Source organism: Platalea leucorodia (assembly GCF_965183815.1).
Source record: "Platalea leucorodia genome assembly, chromosome: 7".
In the NCBI taxonomy this organism is placed as follows: domain Eukaryota; kingdom Metazoa; phylum Chordata; class Aves; order Pelecaniformes; family Threskiornithidae; genus Platalea; species Platalea leucorodia.
Window position 1 is genome coordinate 68,986,370 of NC_138829.1, and position 21,883 is coordinate 69,008,252.

The following is a 21,883-nucleotide window of genomic DNA, read 5'->3' on the forward strand; positions in this document are numbered from 1 at the left end:
TCCCCCTCCCACCTGCGGGAGGTCACTGCAATAGTGTAACATCGTATGCAGGCTGAGCCCTTCTGTCCTCATCTAATAGCTGAGGGAGCAGCTCGCTGCTGGGCTGGCTAAGTGAGGGATGAGAGTCACTAGGTAACGTTTCTGAATGAGACACGCTCGAAAGAGTGAGCTGGGCATGCCCCACAGCCCAGCCTGGCAGGCAGCAGACCCATGGTCCGCGCACGGGGCTGCTCACATCTGCCCTGCCTCGAAGTTCAGGCTCTCTCGGGCGGCTGAGCTGTCAAATCATCAAATCTACATTTTGTTGGAACATAGCTGGAACAGCCATGCTTCTGCAAAAAATTGTTATGACAAGCTGCGTTTGTGGACCCAAAGCCATTTCCTGAGAAAATTTGCAACCAGCACTAATCGGTATATCCACGCGGTTAATTCTGCACAGAAAGCTGCACACTGGGGTAATGAAAACAGGGGCAGAGGATTAAGTAAGTTAAAAGAAAAGAATTTAAAAAGACCTTTCTGACAAACAGCTCTGTTGCTCCATTCCAAGGACAGAGAAAAAGGAAATTAACTCTACATTTCATTAGAGAGAACTGGGTGGGGAGGGGAGGATGGAAAGAGGCAGGAATATGCATGTTAGTAGCTAGAGGGAGACTGAAGTGGACAAAACCTTCCCAACAAACCCCAAAAAAGCCATGAGAGTTAACGTCCCCACCTGGGACAATCTTTGGGGTGGATAGGTGAGACAGTTCTGGGCTTTCAGGTGCCACTTTCTGAGGAGGCCCTGAAGCCCGGAGCTCAGCCAGCCGCCGGAGGAGGTGGGTCGGGTGCCCGCTCCCCACCTCACACATATCCTAGTCCAGTTGCTTTGTCGTTTGGTTGATGCTTTAGCTCCCACAATAAGACAACTTCTTACCTTTGATCCACCCCCCCGGAAGCTTTCTTAGTTTAAGAGATATTTTCTGCCCATTTGGAAAAGATGCTCTTTCTAACCCTATGAAAGCAATCCTGGTGTCTGCCAGAGCTCTGCTTGAGCAGACTTATTAAAGGAGGCCAAACGAAACTTCCCATGACCCAGTACATTTCAGAGAAAGCATCAGGATCACAGGGCTAAAATAGTTTATCTTGGCTATTGGATTTATTTTGGTTGTAACAAATATTTTGGCTTCCTTCCCTTTCAGTTTGCCAATGAAAACACAGATCCAAGGTTTTCAGACTGCAGGATTGTAGCAATTCTGAAAAATGACAAAGTGAAACACATACCAGCTAATAAAGAGCTATTCATGCTATAAATGCCCTCTTGTGCTGCTTTCCACATACTGTAATCCAGCTTCTGGAAATATTGGGCCTGTTCGCCCTAACATTGATCTCAGAGTTGTTCTGCAGCAAGTCACACGGATGCTTTCTTACAAGCAACCTCTCCGATTTCTAAGCGGTGTATTATTCCTCTCCCTCAAAGACAAAATGCTATCCTATTTTATTATTGGGAATAAACCGACATTGGGGAAGATAACTTATGAAACAGGCTACCAAAACATCTGTTCATACCGGAGATGGTAATCCAGCAATATTAGCTGTCAGTGAGATTCACCACAGGTAACACCCTCATTTTTTTTTTTAATCTCTCTCCATTGATATTAGGATTATATCCAATGCTGTTATTGCAATTCAATACTGCAATACACACGATTACTCTCCACAGACTATGTAACCCCAACATTGTGGGGCTGCTTCCAGGAACGCTCCCTCCAAACGCCCACCGGTGCAGCAAGGAGAGGACCTCCAAACCGCCCAGCCTCCAAACCCTGCCCACAACCTGGAAATGGAGCCAGATCTTTCTGACAATGGATCGACCTACAATACAGATTCTGCCCTTGGAACTTAGTCAGTGACTGCAACAGTGCTACAAAAATCAATAAACCAACTCACATTATTTAGCAAAATAGGCTTTTGTAGCTAAAGGCAAAAGATGTGGGGAAAAAAGGCATTTGTACACATAACTCTTCTTGTCCTAAGAACTTTAAATTGAGATCTCGTTTATCAATCTGTGGCAGGTTATACGAGTAAAAACTCAAAGTTACCTCCCTCCTTTAAAAACGAATGGGAAATAAGAGTCAGGTACTCAGTAAAAGATGTTCTAACACTCAAGGCTAGGAGTGAGCTGTTGTGGAATATGACTCTTCTGCTAAATGTTATATTCACAGAGGTACCAACTGGCAAAAATATATTATTACATTACTAGTCCCTTAGACCCAGAATCTGAAGACCGCTCTTGTATTTTCAGACTATGGAGACTTCCATTTTTTACCCTACGGGATGACGCAGAAAAGGAAATGATGCAGAGAGATGAGTGAAGACACAGATTTCTCTGGAAATACCATTCATAAACTTTCTTCTTCCTTCCTTTCCCTCAACCTAGAATCTGAACTTTATGCACTAAGTAAAGATCTGCAAAGACCGGGGCTCCTCTAGGATATGAGCAGCAGAAGCCTGAACTGACACAATTCTGCCAGGGACACTTCTCAGCTCATACTCCAGGTGTTTTATAGAAACCATGGTGCTACTCAGAATTTATTTTCCTCACTTCTACACGAAAACTACAGTCGCGAGTTTGAATAAAAGTCATAGTCCAGAGGAAAAGCAATAACTGTTACTACAATAAACACTGCAAAACTCAGCTATAAGCTCATTTATTTGAGGAAAACACAAGGCGCTTTAGTGACACGATGCATTATTAATGCAGCAACAGCTACTGGTGCTTTATCTGAAACAGAATTTTACACTGGTTTTTGCATCAGCTTCTTTACTATATGCTTCCCTAATGAAGAATTAAAAATAAAGTGTCTCACTTTTTGAAAAGGACAGGGTGAAAACATCCAAATATTCACAATGGACAGAATTAATGGGGGTTTCCTGGCTGCATAACTTAACTGGTTGAGTTAGTTTCAAAGCAGCAGCTGGATTCCAGCTTTCTGTTTCAGTGACACTAAAGCTTCCAAATAAGCCAATGCTACAAGAAATGTCACTTATAAAAAAATTACAGAAAAGCAAAGGGTGTAAGATGGCCAGACAGGGAAAAGGCTGCCACAAAAATAAATATGCCATTTACATCTCAAAGATCAGTTTTAGCATCAATCTAATGGTGATGTACTTGAACTAAGAAAAAAATTACTGTACTTTCTAGAAGGAACTGAAAACAGACATATTGAAGCGAATACTGACTTTGGAGCAAAGAACAAATGCTTTTGCCGGTCAAGGCAGCGGTAAAGAGTTGATGTAAAACCTTGTTAATCATTGTCTATCATTTCATATTTCTGCACGCTAACTTGTTCTTTAGACTTTATTTTGCGTGTACAACTATTTTATCCTACACAGAGACGTAAACTCGTTTCCTTCCAGTGAACTGCCCCCTAAAAGTTCAGACAGCAAAAGGGTTCAGTGAAAGTACAGAAAATGCCTCACTCTCTCCATCTTGCGGACATTAATGAATGTTGCAGCATGTGTTTGACGACTACAATGAACCCTGACTCAGGAAAATATTTAATCATGTGCAAGAGTATGTTCATATGTACGAATATTTTCTTAACATGCACTTAAAACTTAAATTATGTGCCTAAATCCCACTGAGATAATAAGCTGTCACTCGACATGCTTATTAAAACTAGCAGAATATCTTGGTCGCCCCCCCCAGATAATCACAGGAATACAGTGTCATTAAACACAATGCAAGAATGACCTAAGGTATAGTATTTAAGAAGAAAAGTGAAGGCACTTACCCACTTGTGATGTCATCAGCTCTGATATTCTTGCCCAGCACATCCCCATCGCTCATATAGCCGGTGGCATCCATGGTGATGCCTTCCAGATCGATTTCATCGCTTCCCTTGTCCGAGATGTCGACGTGGCAGACGCTGCTACCGCGGGACGCTAGTTGCCTCCGCAAAGGTGCCGAATACATGTACCGTCCCGACTCCGTGTTGATGAAGCGGCTGGCGTTCCCTCGCGGGGGATACCCGTTTCCCATCGACGGAGCGTCGCCTGCCTGCAGGCGGGGGCTGGACTGCCCCAGTCTCCACGATAAGGGGGTCGGTCGTCCCGTCAAGCTGAGGATGCTGCGGCCACTTATCTCGGTAGTGACGTTGGTGTCAAATGTAGTTTCCAATGTGCTTAAAAAAATAAATGCATTTGATTAAATGCGGCCTGCTGTACAGAGCACCGTGAGATTTCAGGTAATTGCAAGACCCTACACCCTGAATACTCACCGAGTTACAGATTGTAAGTAACAGCATTAACAGAATTTACCTGCTACAATGCCTTGAGAGAGTTAGGTCCATTCCTCCAACACTGTTCTTAAATAATGATGCCTTTGCACCCAGGCCACCAAGTGTTCAACATATACGTGAGAAGACTTAAGCAGGAACTTTTTAACGGATTATCCACAGTATCAAAGCATACCTTTTTCATCTTCAATCATATATAGCTCTATCATACCATGGTTTTGCCACTCTAGGCAAGGGAGTAGGATATTAAGCTGACTAAAGGAAAACCAACTGAAGTCCTATTTTTCTGACACATTTTCTTTTTTTGGCTGCATTAATGAAAGTCTTAATGCTTTGGACACATGTCCAGCACCAAGATGGTAGCTATTTCTACACTGAGGAAAGGATTAAATGAGAAAATAAGAGGTGCAAAACAAATTTATTTTTCAAAATCTATTTTATATATTAATGAATTGAATATATTTTTCAATATATTGATAATATTTACACAGAGCTCTGGTTACAAAAGCATTGTAGGTCACAGCCTGTAAAGACAGTTTTTGACACGCGTCAGCTATATTAAATCTTCCATTCTCCATGTCCGAGCGTGTGAATATGTTGCATCCCTTCCAACAGTAATGCTAGTACCGTCTGAGAACGCTGCGACCGCTTATCTTGGTAGTGACACTGGTGTCAAAAGTAGTTTCCAATGTGCTTAAAAAAAGAAATGCATTTGATTAAATGTAGACTGCTATACGGAACCTTAAAAATGGGACTGCTGCACCATGAGATTTCAGGCGATGTGTACAGATTGCAAGACTACACCCCAAACACTTGCAGCTTAGTTGCAGCTAATCTATAGCTAATCCATAGCTGCAACTTCTTTTATCCACATGAACTCCCCTTCTCCTTTCCTGCTCAACTAACATAGTCTTATTTCTTTTTTTATTGTGGATATTTGTTAAAATAAGCAGCATTGTACTACTCAGAATACAATGTTATGTACATGCTGCAAAAACCTATGTATGCTGCAGTTACAGTAATTAAATCATAATAAGCTGTCACATTAATTGAAATTTGAAAGGAAAAATAGCATTGGGAGTTCATCTTTGCAAGCTCTGCCTCAGTTTCAGATACAAAGCCAAAACACACAGTGGTTCCCCCACTGAACGCGTTTAGGGCTGCAGTCCATCAGGCACTGAGCACTAAGTAGGACCCGACCTCCTTCGGGGCCAACCAGCCTATTCTCCCAAGCCTCCCGTTCAACACTGAAAAGATCTGAGCCACAGAATGTTTAAATGTAACAACAGTCTTTGTTTATTTAGAGCATATTTTAAATATTACTGAAGATTTATAAATGCTGCTTTACAAAGAAAAAGCAGTTATATACATGGATGACTAATAATATGAAAAAAATTTGTTTGTCCAAAGATTGGTCAGGAATTCAAGTTATGCACTTGATAAAGTGGGTCAAGCTCAGTTCACCTGCTTATTTAAACAAAATATTACACACACGGGGAGAGGGGCGCAATGCACTTAAGTCGTTCAAGAGTAAGATGAAGAAACGTTTTAAACTGTAACCTATATTCAAACATCACCTAACACATTTAACAAGCACTGATTATTCTCCACCTTTGATTCTACATACAACGTGCCACCACCAATTACTCATCGTACATCTCCATAAACACACAACGCACTTCAGAATCTGTGCTTTAAAGACAAACAGTACAAGATCAGTAGCTTCCACTGTCGGTGTTCATCATTCTTGAAGGATGCAACCCAGCCAGATCTGAGAGACGTAAAGTAAAAGCACAAGGATTTCCATTTTCTTATAAACAAAGTCATGCCATTACCTGTGAGTGACCTGGGTTCCCCGCAAACTGGACATCGTTTCCTCTAAGTTCTGTCGAAGATCGGCAATATTTTTCACAGTTCGTAACCGCCGGGTTTCTGGATCCTCCCCTACAGGGAAAATAAACCATTAGAAAGGATAAGGTAGGAAGCACCACAGAACGGAGCCGTTACCTCTGCCTGAACCTGCCATCTCAAATGCATTTTGTCTGACTTTCTGTTATTTAACACTCTAAACTGATTACGATGCAGATGCCATTCCCCTACGGCAGGCACCTGCCGGTGCGGCAGCCGGACTGAGAACGAGCTCTGTACTGTTAACTTTATTTCACAGGCTGCCTTTGCACCAGATGTTTCTGTATTGTCACTTCCCCATATGACCCAGTTTAAATCCTGGTTAACTTTCAACCTCATTAGAAGATACACTCCATCAATACCACCCTTTCCATCTCATATATTGACACAATTAGCATCAACCCGACACAGCCAATTTCTCCAATGCTGTATTTTTACCAGACCTCCTTTTTCCCATTTTAAATAGATCTCATTCTACAACAGCAGCTGTCCAGTAAACTAAATTGTGTTGACTGGGTGCTCCATGCTGAGTGACGTTTAGGTAAATTAGCAAAACTTTTTGCTTGTCCACAGAACAACACAGTTATCGCTACTTAAATGTGCTACATGATGCGAAGCTGGGGGATGACTTTTACTTTCCCTGGCATTTAGAAATGCTGATCTTTAAATATTCTGTTCTAAAAGACGTATATGTCCTGTTCTTTAGCTCCAAAAGTAGAGTTTATATACATTAAAAGTCCTCCTAGTGCCTCAGTATAATGTATTTTTATAAAATTAATAATTTAATTAGTGCCTCAGCATAATTTATTTACTTGCTCGCAGCTGTCAATTAAGAAATGCTTTGGTTGCTAACTCAGCTGAGCTTTACATAGTTAAACCTTCTAAGAGGCTGAAGAGAAGTGAATTTCTAGTAGTGCCAACATATCCTTTGTAAGCTGAATGCTGAAACAGAAAACCTCCAAAAAGCTGTCACAAAACTTCTCTTGGGCACGGAAGGAAATTATTTCATTCTAGAGGGTTTCTTTAGTCATACTCATGACTAAAGAAAATACCACAGCAAATTTAAAACTTTTCAAATTTTGTATCCGCCCTCTCTGCACAAGTGATGCATTCTTAAGCTGCCAGGATACTGGTCATGCATACAATTGCTAGTTTGGATGGCTATCTCTATATTACACAACTCAGAAGTGTTAAGGGCCAGATAAATAAGCTGTTGTTGGAACTTTCCATATTCTTTGCTTTAAACTTCGTGTTTCTGACAGATGCCAGGCTGGTGGCACAGAAAAACGAAGTCACATACGCTTGCCTGCAAAGCAGCAGTAACACAAACTACTCACCAAAGCGCTGGAGCCCCCGCTACAGGGAACTATCTAGGGAGGGGAAGATAGACTTTAATGCTTGTACAATCATTAGCCTTTCTGAGGCAAACAACAATGGCTCAGACAGTATCCACGTTAGCAATTTTTTTTTTAATGGGTCTCTACTGCCAGGGACATCATCTCCCTAAGATACAATACACTTAGGTCAAATGGTCAAACAATTACGATGCGGCTGGATTGGAAATAGCCCCTAACAAGACCAGTTCCTTGAGCCAACGGGTCTCTGGGACAGAAAATATTTTCTACACTTATGGATCTACAAATTTTTGCAGTAAAGAACATAAAATATTTATAGGCCTTTAGCCTAACAAAGGTCACAGCGCTCTTTTACAGATCATTTCTCTCATAGATATGAAGGCAAACAGTACATACCTTCTTAAGAGAACATACATGAGACTAGGTAAAGCAATTTCTATTGAGATCACTGTTACGCCTAAACTGATACAAAATTTTTACTTAAATGACATTCAATGGCTTAAATTACAAATATACTTAAAAAACAGACATTGGATAGTGCCAATGGAACTTAATTATTAAATCACTTAGCTCTTCATGCACAGGCAGTATCATTAAACTATTCAGCTTCCAGCTTTCCCCACCTATACTTTCTTTTGTTTTATACGTGCTTTTAAATTAAAAGCATCAATAGCTGCTATGTAGGGAGAGAAGAAATCTCTCCCTTATTTCTTCTAATGTATTTGGGTCTAGGGACCATTTTGTTTTGTTTGCTCCTTTTCCCCTAAGGCCCCTTTATGGACTGCTGCTGTCTGGGGGGTTTGGCTGCACATGGCTGGGTTCTGCATCTCCATTGTTTGAGGCTGTCAGCTGGCTTCCATTTTTGGATCCCAAAACTTACATATTCTACTCGAATAATAGTTTGTATTTACATAACATCTGTCATTAAAGAGTAAAGACCTTTTATGATCTATAAACACTTCTCAGTTTACAGGCTGAAATACACCTAGGCTAGGCAGTATGATGATTAAGAGGTAACACTGAAAAAGTTTAAGCAGCTGGACACTCTGCATTTCTTACTTTGAACTGGCTCTCCTATTTAAATATGAACCAAAAATTGTTTCCAAGGATTTTATCCCTCGTGCCATTTATTCGCCTTTTGAATATTTAATCCACCTATATATAAATCATACACACAGATACACACAGTTATGCATTCCTGCAGCCCTTTTCCTCACCAATGACTCTGCCTCTTGCCTTTGCCATCAGCATACGTGCAAACAGGTATAAACGCAGCATTGACAGAATACGTAATGCAGTATGAAATTAATCCAATTGTGAAACTTTTAGCCACATGATTTTTCCAAGCAGGACCATCAGTTTCAAAACTCACATCAAACGGGAGGATACTAAGACTAAGCAGATGAAAAAAACTGAGATATTCTACTGATGAGATATGCTGCAACAGTACGCAACAAGCAAAGTCATAGGTGTTGCTGAAATTGGAATAGGAAGACTTGACTGTGATTTTAAAAGCACATTTTAGATCTTTAGTAGAATACGGTTGCTAAAAATTGCATTGTTACATTGATAAGCTTAACACTTATTACGAATTATCATATACTTCTTACAGTAGCAGGAATTCTAGATAAGCATATGAAGTACTTTCAAATTTAGACTGCTCGTATTCTAATTACAATCAGTTTCAGCTTCTGTATGCTGGACACAGTAAACCGAAGTTAGATTTTGGTCTCTTACTGCTGTGCAAAGACCACTTCTCAAATTGATCAGATTCATGTGAGTGAACACCGAGATTCCTTCAAACCTATAAACGAACCAAAACATCAAGGAAATTAACTTAATCTCTTCTGTAAGCTCTGAAGCAAAGTTTTAGAAGTGAAAAATGAATATCAAATGTTTGGGAATACTTAGGATCCTTATAATAGCTTAATCCTAAAAGGTGCTCCTAGAAAAACATTAAGTACTCAGAATTCCTATTTGAGGGACACACAATTGTGTAGAACTTGAGCATCTAGTATTCAGATTATTGACACCTGGTTTCCATTGCTGAAGAGCTGAAAAAAATATTGTAACTAATAAGAACTAAAGCATTAGGAATAAAAGCAAATTAAATGCCCCCCTAAAGAGGGAGCTCTTACTTTAAACTTGCTTTAGCCCCTTTGTATTTAACCAGACCACAGTCGGCAGGTCATGTTCCATGACATACCTGAGAGGTCTTCGAGAGCAGGCTGTCCAGTTTTGACATACAGAGCAGAATCCATGCTGACCCCTCCTGTGCCGGCCTCGGCCGTTACGTTCCCTTCATTGTCTGTCTGCGATCTGGAAGGCAAAGCAAAACAGAGATGTGCAGTCACTCTCCATCAAAAGTATCTCAAGTATAACAACTAGACAATTGCACCCGCCATCAGCCGCTCTGTCCCTCTCTCCAGAATAGACCAGCAGACTGATTTTACATAATTCATTAGTCCCATGTTGAATTATGTCCTAGAAATGGAAACAAGCACTCAGCTGTAAAAAATAAAAAATTCATAGTCAAAGATAGGCTTCACAGCTCTTCAGACGGGGTCTTAAGACACTCGGATTTCCAGCTAAATTTTCATCATCAATAACATCGGTTGTTGTGGCTAATCTGATCCTCTCTAATAAAGTCTGTATTGCATGAATATAAAGCAGGTAGTGCATGATGGCATGTTACACTGCTGCTAGCTTCCCTTCAGTAACTAGCAATGTCACTCATCTGTATCTTAAAATAAATGACTGAGGAAAACCAACTTCAAACTCCAATTTATTGTCCGACATTGTGGCTGTCAGGTAATGAAAGGTCATGTCGTAAGAATCTATTGTCAGATTTGAGTAATATATCTTGACTCATTTCTTTCACTAGTTGCACTGTTCTGCTCGTAGAGCCACATCAACAAGCGGCTGGAAGCTCTCCTGCCCAAAGGACACGTGCTGTACCAAAGTGAAGACACAGCAGGGAATTACTGTTGCAACATTCTTAATTTCAGTTGACCTTATATGAAATGTAGAACAATTTCTCATGTCTTTTACTTTAAAAAACAAAGAAACAAACAAAAAGTGAGTCTACAGGCAGCTGAGAAGTTTATATTAATTAAAGTAACCTTAACTGATAGCAGAAAAAACCTGAGATGACTACTGCAATGCATTAAACAAGTGTATTTTGCAGATTCAAAAAGTGTCTGGATAGCAAATTTATAATAATGCTATATGTTTGCCTTGCAAATCAATACAATTTGACTTTTCTCTTGCCTTTAAAAGCCAGCAACATTACACAGTTTGGCCTTTATTCCTCCAATGCTGAAAAGTAAACATGATTTTTTTCCATTTCTCAGCATTTTCTCCAGCTGACAATAGGTAGCTTCATTACTGTTTTTTGTAAAAAGTCAAATAAATACTGCCTACAGTTTATCAGTATGTTTAAATTATAGAAAACATATGGATTGCATCTGCTTTTACACTTTAGTTTGAACATAGATATCATCATCTAAGATGAACACCAAGCAGAGTGCTTTTTACTTTCTCTTTTGACACAACATTGTAGTGATAAACTTAGCCCCAAGCATCGCGAACACATTTTTAGAGGTTGTGAGAGATAAACAATAAAGCAATCAGTTTGCAATCACAATTTGCTATTTAATTATGGATTAAAATAGTACAAACTGCACTGGCACTTTTTAACTCAAAACAAATCCCCCCAAATTACTAGTAGTAGATCCCACCTTCAGCCAAAGATGCAACAATAATGCTGATGTACGCAGATGAACGCAAGAGCAAGGGAAATCAAGAACATGTACTATTAATACTAGGTTTAGTCAGATGAATTTTTCCCAACTGGTTCCTTTTCATGGGACCGCATCCCAGGCGGACACCTGGCGTTTTATTCCATACACACAGGGAGAACACTCAAGGGGTCAGAAGACTCAAGGGTCGCCCTTCCCATTTTGCATTCCTACATAGGCCTTTGGTATCCCTCTCCTTCAGGTTCATTCCATTTACATTCACTTGTATTTAAAAAATGTGGCCAACCATTTCTTATGCTACATGTGCCAAGAGATCGAAGGCAAAAATGCGTATAGTAGAACTGAAAAAATGATGGGAAAGGGCGACAAAGATGACCAAAGGTTATGAACAGCATCTCTACAAGTAAAAACTAAACAGGCTCGGACATCTTAGCCTAGAAAAGACACGTCTTAAGGGAGGGGAGGATATAACGGAGGTCTCTCAAACCATGAGCAGCAAGAGGAGGATGAAGACAGAACAACTGCTTTCATTCTCTTCTTATGAAAGAATAAAGTGGTGTCAAAGAAAACTACGAGATGGCTGTCAAAACCAAAAATCCCACCACCTGACTGAGGAATTTCGTGCATCATGGTCAGGCTGAGGAGCGTATCCTTAGGAAGCTTTGTTATTGATTTCCCTCTTGTTACTCTTCCCTACGTATGCTCTACTGGCATCGTCAAACAGAAGACGCTGGACTAGATGGAGGTTAGTTGTGACCCCATATGGCTGCTCTTTTGCTTATCTCATTCAGGATTAATGCACAGAACAGCAGACTTTGGCCTGGCCTTACCTAAGGGATTTTTATTTTATTTTTTTTTTTTAAGATTTCCCATTACTGCTTATAAGTGAGGCAGCTCCACCACTGCTAGCCACGCTGAAGAGAATGAGTGTTTCTATGTCATAAATTGACGTTGCTACAACTTTCAAAGCTATGGTACGTAAAACAAACATAATCCACACAGTACAAAAACATGTAAGAGCAGTACCTGGTCAAGAAGGCGTTAGTATTCTCATCTTAACTGTGAGTAGGGTTGGATACAACAATTATTCACCCTCCTATCTATCACAACTTCTTATACACCTTAGTCTGACGGCCTTCACCAACAGTTTCTGTGTAAATGTATAAATTGTCTACTCTCTTAAAGCAAGAAACTTTTACATGATGTGGCATTCACCTTGCTGCGTCACCCCCCTGAAAGAGCATCCAAAATGAATCTTCCTATCTAAGCGTCCCATTCAAACCGGTCCATTGGAGAAGCTCACCATACCTGTACATGAAGGGAGCTACGGTGGCAGTGTTCGGGTGGCTGTATTGCTGTTGGGGATGAGGTAGCTGAACACTCACAGTATTGCTCCCTGTGGTGTGTGTCGTCGCGGTGGGTCCGTTGACAGCTTGGCTGCTGCTGCTGCTGTTGAGGCCTCCTACGCCTTTTCCTTCTGAAGAGGCTAGGCTGGACGAGGAGCTGGAATGCCTGCTGTCCAGCTGAGACTTCTGATGAGAGAGCCCCGAGCCGGCTTTCCCGTTGCGGCTTCTCTCGCCTTCCTTTGCAGGAACGGGGGCACTTGAGGATTTCCCTGTGGTGTTTTTCATTCCTGGTTTTGGTATTCCACTGTGCGAAGGGGCAGAGGCCTCCTTCTTGGCACTATTCAGCTTTCCTCCTTTAGGGATAAAGCTTGCGATCTTGGAGGACTTTTTTGGCATCTCTGTTGTTGCTAGTGCTGTCTGTTCTTCTTTTGGTTCCTCTTTCACGTCCAGCTTTTCAGTGACAGATGTTCTCTTTGCAATGTCTTTACTTCTATCCTTTTCTTTCTCTTTCTGTTTCTCTTTATCCTTCTCATTACCCTTTGGAGAGCTTTTCTTATTAGTTAGTGCCCGGCTAAAAGTCCTTTGTGCAATTCCCTTCAGTGCAATTTTGGGACTACTGGACATCGACCCCGGATTGCTCACATTCTGATTCGCGGCATCAATTTCTTCGCTTTCCTCAAAGCTGAGGAGCGTCTCCAGCTTTTCACAACTGTTGTCCCGAGACCCTGGACACTCGAGCGTTGTCCCTCCTGCTTTGGAGCCTCCTTTGCTATTGAAGAGTTTTAATTTTTCAAGCATGGATTTTTGACCGTTGGGAGTTGTTTTGGCGATTTCCGACGGTGGCTTTGCAGGCTCTGATACAGGCTGCTTTACGGATAACATGGAAGACGTAGCTGTGTGCTTAGCACTAAGGGACTTGCTGCGCCAAGGTTTAATAGCAGAGCTGGGCTGAGGGATGGCTGATGAGTTATTGCAACTAACGGTACTGCTGCAGCTTTGAACTGAGGATGAAACATTTTCATTCATTCCTGTGGGCTGGGAGGCTGTACTGTCTGCAGGCTCTGGAAAAAAAACAGAAAACAACCCAAAAAACCAACATGGTAGTACCTGATATTATAGCTAGTCTGAGATTCTTTCTGTAATGAAACATCAGCAACTTTACACTAATAACATTAAAAAGATAGACACATATCACTATTTTCAACATCAGTATCACTTAAAGAAAATAAAAGCCAGTTTTCTTTTCCTACCCAGCAGAACAGCAACGAGGTCCTACTATGTAATTTACATTTACTTGCTGTTTCAAGAAAAAGAAAAAAGAAGAATCTCCTCCAATTCAAACCAAAATGTGTTTTGCAATGTGTTCTCCCTTATTAAGTTCATAATACTTTTTCATTAGCAAAAACACAGCACTATTTTCTAACTAAGGGTTCCCTCTGCTTTTGGCAAAATATTTGCTGTCCAAGTTCGATTCTTAGAAAAACCTCAAACATATAAAAAAAAAATGCAAGAGTAAGGAGAAAATTAAAACTGGAGTCCTTTCAGTTGGGGGGGGGGGGGGGGGCGGGATGAGATCTTCACATGCAAAAGGTAGAAGAAAACTCCATGTACAAAAATGAAACCAATTGTATCCTTATGCAATGAACCTAAATTAAGTATTACCATGTATCTTAATCCAGCTGTAAGAGAAACTAGTGGCAGTAACTGCACAGCCCTTCTCCCTCAGACAAAGCAAACCTTGTATTTATTTAGTTCCTTTTAATGTTATTTGTTCTTGTTAAGAAATTAGTTCAGAGCTTAAAGAGAGCTTGAAAAATCACACTCACCTACCAGTGGCCACTTCTCCTCTGAAGTTTCTCTTTGCAGAGTTTCCTTTCTGGAGACGTTACTCTCTCAATTATCACAAATATGTTTTCTGTTAAACTGCTCATGTTTCCAATTAACTTTTGTCATCTATGTCTGTTTGCCTGCCCAGCAGCCTGCTGGGGATTAACGGCTCTTACCTATATTTCCCTGCCCTCTAGCAATAAAGTAAACTGTGTATAGAGCTGCATTTTTTTAATTCAAAAATCAACAGCGGTTGAGAGCGTGCGTTTTCGGCAGCAGCAGCAGCCCTGTGAATTCAGCCCTGTAAATCATGAGCTGCTGCAACCACACAGGGACTGCTTTACTTCACTTTCAGCTGCTCAGCGAAGATACGGCTCTGTTAACCTCCCTCCTCTGATCCAAACCAGGTCTACTAAAGATTTAAAGCACATACATCTTCCTGACTTAGCGTCGAATCAGGTTTCTAAGAGTATTAGAGACTCCTTAATAATAAACTCAGTCATTTCACGTGGTTATGGACAAAGTGGGATAGCAGGAATTAATGATACTTTTAAAAATATTACTGAAGTCAGAAGATTTCCAGGACTCGGTTATTAACCAATAACCATTATACTGGCTAGTTTTGCTAGTCCTTTTCCTATGGCAAACTACCCACACGGAGGTGGAAGAAAGCATGAGCCGGATTACAGACACAGAAAGGAATTGTACTTCTTTTAAGCTAGTGCCAGCCTGCTGACTTCCAGGGCATCACTCCTGTTTTACTCCAGTATAGAAGGAAAATCAAGCCACTGAATGTCCCAAACAGCAATGCCACCTGGTCCTCTAGTTTCTCTACTCAAGTCTGCTAAATTCAATCTGATGGGTTAAGAAGAACTAAGAAGTGATAGCGTAGGAGTCGCGGTGACTCCCAGTGCAAGGGAGAGCAGTGCCCGACCATCACGGCGCCCTGCCCGCAGACAGGAGCGAGGAAAGAAGGTCACAACTACTTCAGAAGCTGTTGGAAATGCTACTCCCTCTGCTTTCAAAAGCTGTGCACCATTGCTTTTGCCTTCATGCCTCTTACCATACACCGCTGCTTTGTTATTACTTTTATTTCCTGAAGTCCTCCTACCCATCAAAATCTACTCCCCATTGCAATGCTGCACCATGCTCCTTTTGTAAACTCGGAACAAGCCAGCCTTTGTCTCAGCCTGCCTTCCACAGATGACGCCCAAGAAATGTAATGAAAGCTTCACGAAACTCCCAATTGTGCATCTTTCGCAATTAATTTGTTTAGCTTCTTTTAAAAAAAAAAAAAAAACCACACAAAACAATTACCCATCTCTGTAGCCGGATACTTCTACAGAAACTGGACACTAAGTTCCTAACCCAAATGCACTCCGGCCTAATTATGCTAAAAAAATCTCAGCACAAAGCATACCCATGCCCATAAATCATCAGAGTTGTCTGTGTTTCATGAACATGGCTAGGATGAATTTACAACAGGGTCCAGGGATGAACCTAATGTACTAATCGATATGGGCAGGGAACCTTTTACTTTCTCAGAAAAACTGAGTTGCAAGGAGTAACGGGACTGGGACAACATAAGGGTGACAAATTGAAAATTACTGGTAAGGGATCCATCTACAAAGTAGTGCTTATTGCTTTACACACATAGAGAGAAGGCAGCATGAAGTGGGGGGAGAGCTGGTTGCACGCTCAGGTACTACAACATATGCAGCAACACAAGCCCAGCTCGGGATGAAACGGCGTTCAGTCGGAGCACGCAGCCAACTGAACAGACTTGGAAAAGACATGTCTTCTTCTCAAAAAGGATCTTAACAGTGTGACAAAAACACAGGCAACGTGCGTATCGGTATGAACAAAGCCATCCTGCATTCACCAGAACTCAGAGCCTACGCAGAGCCCTCGCGTGAGCTGCGACCCGCAGGCTGAGGCACACGCCTGAGACAAGAGTTAATCCGCCACCAGGCTGTGGTCCATAACCCAGCTGTAAAGCCTGACTCCATCGCAAACACCGAGCTGGCTGTTAACACGCTGCAGATCAGCCGTGGGAGCAGAAACCGGAGGCAACCCACACCAAAACAGGCTTCCCACGAGCTCTACAATGTTTTCCTGGAAGTGAATGGAAGGTGTCGGTTCATTTGGGACATCAACTTCATCCTAACAGCCCAGGTGAGTGCTCCAGTCCACGGGCTTTTGAGGAAAAGGCTTCACTTCGATCAAGTGAAATGGCTTTTTTATCAAATACCAAAAGCATTTCTCAAAATTTATTTCCCAACAAAATCCAGAACTTTTTCATTTCTCCTTTCTCTGAATGTTTTCAAGATTTTTTTTTTTTTTTTTTAAATTCTGTTTGGTCACTGACCAAAATACACTTTTTTTGGTTTGTTTGCTTTTAAACACAGCGTTCGCTTTGTCCCCAACTCCCCCACATACACCCTCCTATTTGGAACTTAATTGTGCTTCCGCTGCCAGCGGCGTAGGATGAGTACAATGTAACTCCATTCACAGAGTTCCTCCTCATTTACAGACATTCACAGAAATCAGAATTAGGACAACAATACTATATCTGTAACATTAAAAAAAAAAAAAATATGGGGATGTTAATGTAATTTTCAGAGTCTCTACCTAATATTTTCCAGGAAGGAAATTCTATGGATGTTGAACGCTACACATCCAATATCAATGCAAAATATTTAGAAACTCTTCAATACACATATTAAGCTCTGGGAAAGGAAAGACATTTTCTTACACGAGTACAGTGGATTTTGACTCATGCTCAGGTCAAATACAGTGAAACTGGAAATTCAAAGTCCTCAAGTTTTTGTTACATTGCACCATGCAAAGTTAATGCAAGAAATAAAAAGTTCACCATAAAACACACTCATGAAAAATGGCCTCAGCTTAAGCAAACTTCTGCCTTTTTAAGATTCTCTGTTTCTTTCTTGCAAACAAGTCTGCTGGCTCTTTGACTCCTCAGACCAATCTTGGTAAACGAAAAGGGTTCTGCTGCCAGAATGTAGATTCAAATGCTAGGTTTCCTAATGAAGCAGTAACATCAATACATGGATAACGCATCAGCATGCAAAGGGGAAAGTTTTATTCAGCGTAGCATAGGCCCTTCTTTCATGAAAAGGAGAGCAGGTTTCATGCATTCGATTAATAAGCTTATTATTTCCCATGTGTTCCTTTGTGAGGGAGATATTTTCTTTCTTCAGCAACGTGCATTAACTAAAACTGACTATAAAAGAAATGTTTTCAAACCCAAGCTACAGTCTACAATAAATAATGATCGCCTTCCTCTTTTCAAAGTCAAATCTTGGCCTGAAATCTATTTTGTTTCTAGCATTCCTGTTAAAAAAGATGTTGGTGGTCTAGTTCCAATGCCAATACACACTGTAGCATGGGTAAATCTGATTTCAGCTGCTCCTGCAAAGTCTTAACTGCATCTGCAAACCTACCCGTTTGTGATGAAAAAAAGAATCTGAAGGCTTATGATTTAATTCTTCCACTAAAGTCTTTGGGAGCTTAGTTATAATAAGGTCAGGAGAAAATATATGCAATTTCCCATCATTTGTCATGTTCACTCTAAGCAAGTGGACTTTGATTTGCTGTAAGTGAAAACTTTCAAAAACAATCATTATAAGCATGAAAGGCAACACAGAGGATGTTCTCATAGTTACTTCTCCTTAGGAGGGTCAAGAACTTAACAGCATTTTTATTCATTTTAGAATGAACAAGCTGTCATTTTTTATTTCACAGCTATGGGAAAAATAAGAAGTTCTTATGGAGAGAAATATCTTTTAGTCCAGCCCATAGATTAGATAACCAAGTTAAAAGCAAATCCACAACCAAATTCTAATTTAGGAAGTAAAAGCCGATCTGCTCTATGACATTATAGTGTCAGAACTGCAGACACCACTGTGGCAGTTTCATCATTTCTCATCTAGAGGACTAACTGGTGAGCCTTGACCCTTCCCATCCACCCACCAGAAGACTCTCCTTCAAAGTACTACAAATAAGAGTCCTACAGAGAAAAGCTTTTTAGCTGAGCTATTCTCTTCTTCAATAATAATTTATCATGCTCAGCAAACCCCTGAAGGACAGAAATGCCTGCATTTCTGCCAGGAGCTGACTATAAAAATCACGATCTTTCCATAATCCAAACCACAGGCAGGTAGAGCAGAACATTCCCAACAAGAGCAACCTGGCACACAGCCCTTCCTCAAAATAAGCACAACTCTTCTGGCCCACAGAAGTTTCTATTTTGATTGTAATGCTGTTGACCAGAGACAACTACAGCTGGATGGAAAGGACTGGCTCATTTACCACCTCTGGGTGGGCAAGAGGCATGGCCTCCACCTGCAAGATGACTGAAGCTTTGTGTTGTCTCTTCTACTCTGGACCACAACAAAAAGCAACAAAAACGTTTTCTTAAAGCAGAGATTGCCAGATAGGGAAATTCTGCATAACCTGAGAAAAGCCCGGATAGGAAACATTTTGCTTTGCTGAGGACAAAAACTTCACCAAGCTGAGCAGAATTGGTTCCTTCAACTTCTGTCCACTGGCTTTCCCTTTAGGGGTGATTTAATTTATCGTAACATGAGACAAAAATTACCTTGATATTTTGCTTTCCGTCCATCATATCTACTTCTTCAAGCTCAGTGTTGTAAACTCTGTAGCTTCAATAGCAGTTCCGCGCATTCACAGAAATACGTTGTACCTCTGAAAACCCATACTGAAGCCTGTGGGTAAGTCAGTAACAAAACTTGCACATTTCTGTAAAGTCCCCTTTGTTCACGCAGAGCTCCAGTATATGAAACAACAGTTCTGCTGTTTACTGGTTTACGTCGGCAAGACTCAGCATTTTTGCTGAGGTGAAGGGAAATAAAACTGGAGCACAGGCAATCTTTTCCTCATTGTCTTGACATAACCAGCTGCGACACTTGAATTCCGTGTTGTTTTTGTTTAGTTACTGTAAAATTCAAAATGCTGTCCACATGACTGCCTAAGAAAGAGGTTGGAGGGACCTCTATCGACCACATACCGGTTAAATGATCATAAAAATAATGAAACCAAGTTTACCGTGCCATTCAAAACAAGTCGCACTCTCCATTTAATACTAGACAAATACCATTCTTGTTCATTACTCTCCATTTTCTTCTCATTATATGTACAATCGAATCCCCCAAGATTTCTCATAACAGAGCTATTCAAAAGCATTAATGAATTCCAGGCAGGGAGCTGTTACAGTGTCTTTCATTAGATTTTATACATAGCTGGAGTGGACAATATGTACACTTAGCAGCCTTGATCTAACACATCTCTCCTACGGGCAGGTTATACGAAATATGCCATATACACGTTAGTGGTCTGAGAACTGCACTTAGGGAATATTGTCCATCGGCCTATTTTGATTATCAGTAGTGGCTGCAATCTGGGCTTGGAATGACTACGGAGGTAGAAATGGAGGCAGATTTTTAACAGAGAAGGGACAAGCAATAGGAAAAAATACCTAAGAAAACTCCCACTGATCAGTCAATACGCCAAGCTAAACTACCTTTTAACTCAGAAATGTCTTACTCTGCTGAGTGAGAAGTCATACAACTGTTCGGCTGTAAACAGTCAAGTGGCAAATACCAATGCATTCTCAAATGTGGATAATATATGTTTAAAAGAGGAGTCAAACCATATAGAAATACCAATACTTTACCATCATCTACATTTATACCTATATACATAAATATGCAGAAACCTATTACATTTTTATATCAAAAACAGCTGACAGACATGTTACTTTTTATACTGAGGTCGTCTTCATTTCCTCTCTCTGGTCAATGAAACTACTTTACAATCTGTAGCAGCGGATCTTTCAAACCAGGCCAACGTGCAGGTAACGATCTGCTAATCCTGACAGTAATGAAGGGTTGGGCCATGCCTTTATGCTCATCAGCCACGTCAGAGGTGGTGGCAGTTCTCCGGTGCCAGTCACAGATTCTTTAGGTACATTTGGTTACGGACGAGGAACAGGCGAAAGGCTCCGCAGAGAAGCCACAAATGGAAGGGACCAGAGAGGCTGGACGATGCTCCTACCCAGGGAGAGGAGGCTTCCACAGGTGTGGTAGAAACATGCTGGCACTTACAGAAGTCTGGGACGTAGCACCACTGCTCTTTCCTTTCCTATGACTGAACAGTGAACTTTTGTTTCCATGGCTGTTCTGGCACAATTCACCCAGCGATAAATTTACAAGAAATTGTAAATATTTATTTTAAAAGGAAACATCTAGGAACTGTGAAGGCCATGAAATGCTGGGCCAGCTCTTCAGCTGGTATAAATTAACGTGGTTCCACTGTCTCCAATGCAGTTATGCAGATGTACATTGGGCAAGAAGCTTCTTCTCAAGGTTACATTTTACTTCAAAGCTCAGGATTTTTATCCTCATGAACTATACAGTTAAGAACATGTCATTGGCTAATTTTTTTTAGTGTTTTTTGTTTTTTTTTTTTCCCGAAACATTTTATTTAAATACATTTTTTGCTTGTTTTAGATATTCCTCAAGCTTATACCAACTATGTATGGCAAAGTTCTGTGGTCTGGTAAAGCTGTACTTCAGTTGCAATTAAGCCTTCAGCCAGCCTTTGTTTAGGCAAAAGAGGACATATTTTTTAATGCCAAATTTAGCCAGTTGAACAGTTGTAAAATTAAGCATGAATATGATTCACTGCATACTTGTATCTTGTCCTATAAACATGCCACACTGCTTGTTATATTCTGACAGTCTTTAAGCCATTTTATGGGCACCCACCCAACATAAATACGTTGCTGAAGATTCACTAAGATGAGCCAACCTTTCAAAAAAATATTTTTGATTAGAAAAGTAACAGATGCAAGCATACCCCAGGGGGGGTGGGGGTGGGGGTGTGTGTGGGTGGGTGTGGGTGTCAACTGCCCGAGGATGAGTTTTTTGTTTGACACTAATGACTCTCATGAGGGTCACCTTATGACATAAGCCAGTAACCTTATGTTTGGGGAATATTGAGGCATTAATACATTCAGGATACTGGAGAAACAGACTGAGTCAATAAGATTACACTCATTGAAGTTGACTGAAAAGTTCTGTGCTTAGAAAGGAGAAATTGAGTGCCTAAATCTAAAACGTCAAACAATCAACTATGCAGCAGTACTGCAGAAAAGAAATAGGAGTTAGGTAGACCACAACTGCACACCTCTATAATGTGACACGAAGGAAAAAACTAACGTCATTCAGGAACGCATTGTGAGTACCATATGTAAGACAGACAACGTAATTATTCCGTCCTACTCAGCACTAGAGTAAGGCCTGAGGTGGAGCACTGTGTCCAGCCCCAGCACCCCTCTAAGACAGACTGACAGACTGGAAAGAGGC

General features: G+C 40.9%; 1 protein-coding gene across 3 annotated transcripts in view; it reads right to left on the bottom strand.

Moving 5' to 3' along the window:
* Positions 1 to 21,883, bottom strand: part of NAV2 (neuron navigator 2) — a gene marked incomplete at its 5' end in the record, with an annotated part of 427,505 nt that overhangs the window by 94,900 nt on the left and 310,722 nt on the right. For all 3 annotated transcript variants that reach the window (XM_082317338.1, XM_082317337.1, XM_082317336.1), the window contains 4 exons: positions 3,774 to 4,163; positions 6,113 to 6,221; positions 9,747 to 9,859; positions 12,610 to 13,708. In XM_082317338.1, the coding sequence (XP_082173464.1) occupies positions 3,774 to 4,163; positions 6,113 to 6,221; positions 9,747 to 9,859; positions 12,610 to 13,708 (1,711 nt within the window). The remainder of the gene's footprint in view (positions 1 to 3,773; positions 4,164 to 6,112; positions 6,222 to 9,746; positions 9,860 to 12,609; positions 13,709 to 21,883) is intronic.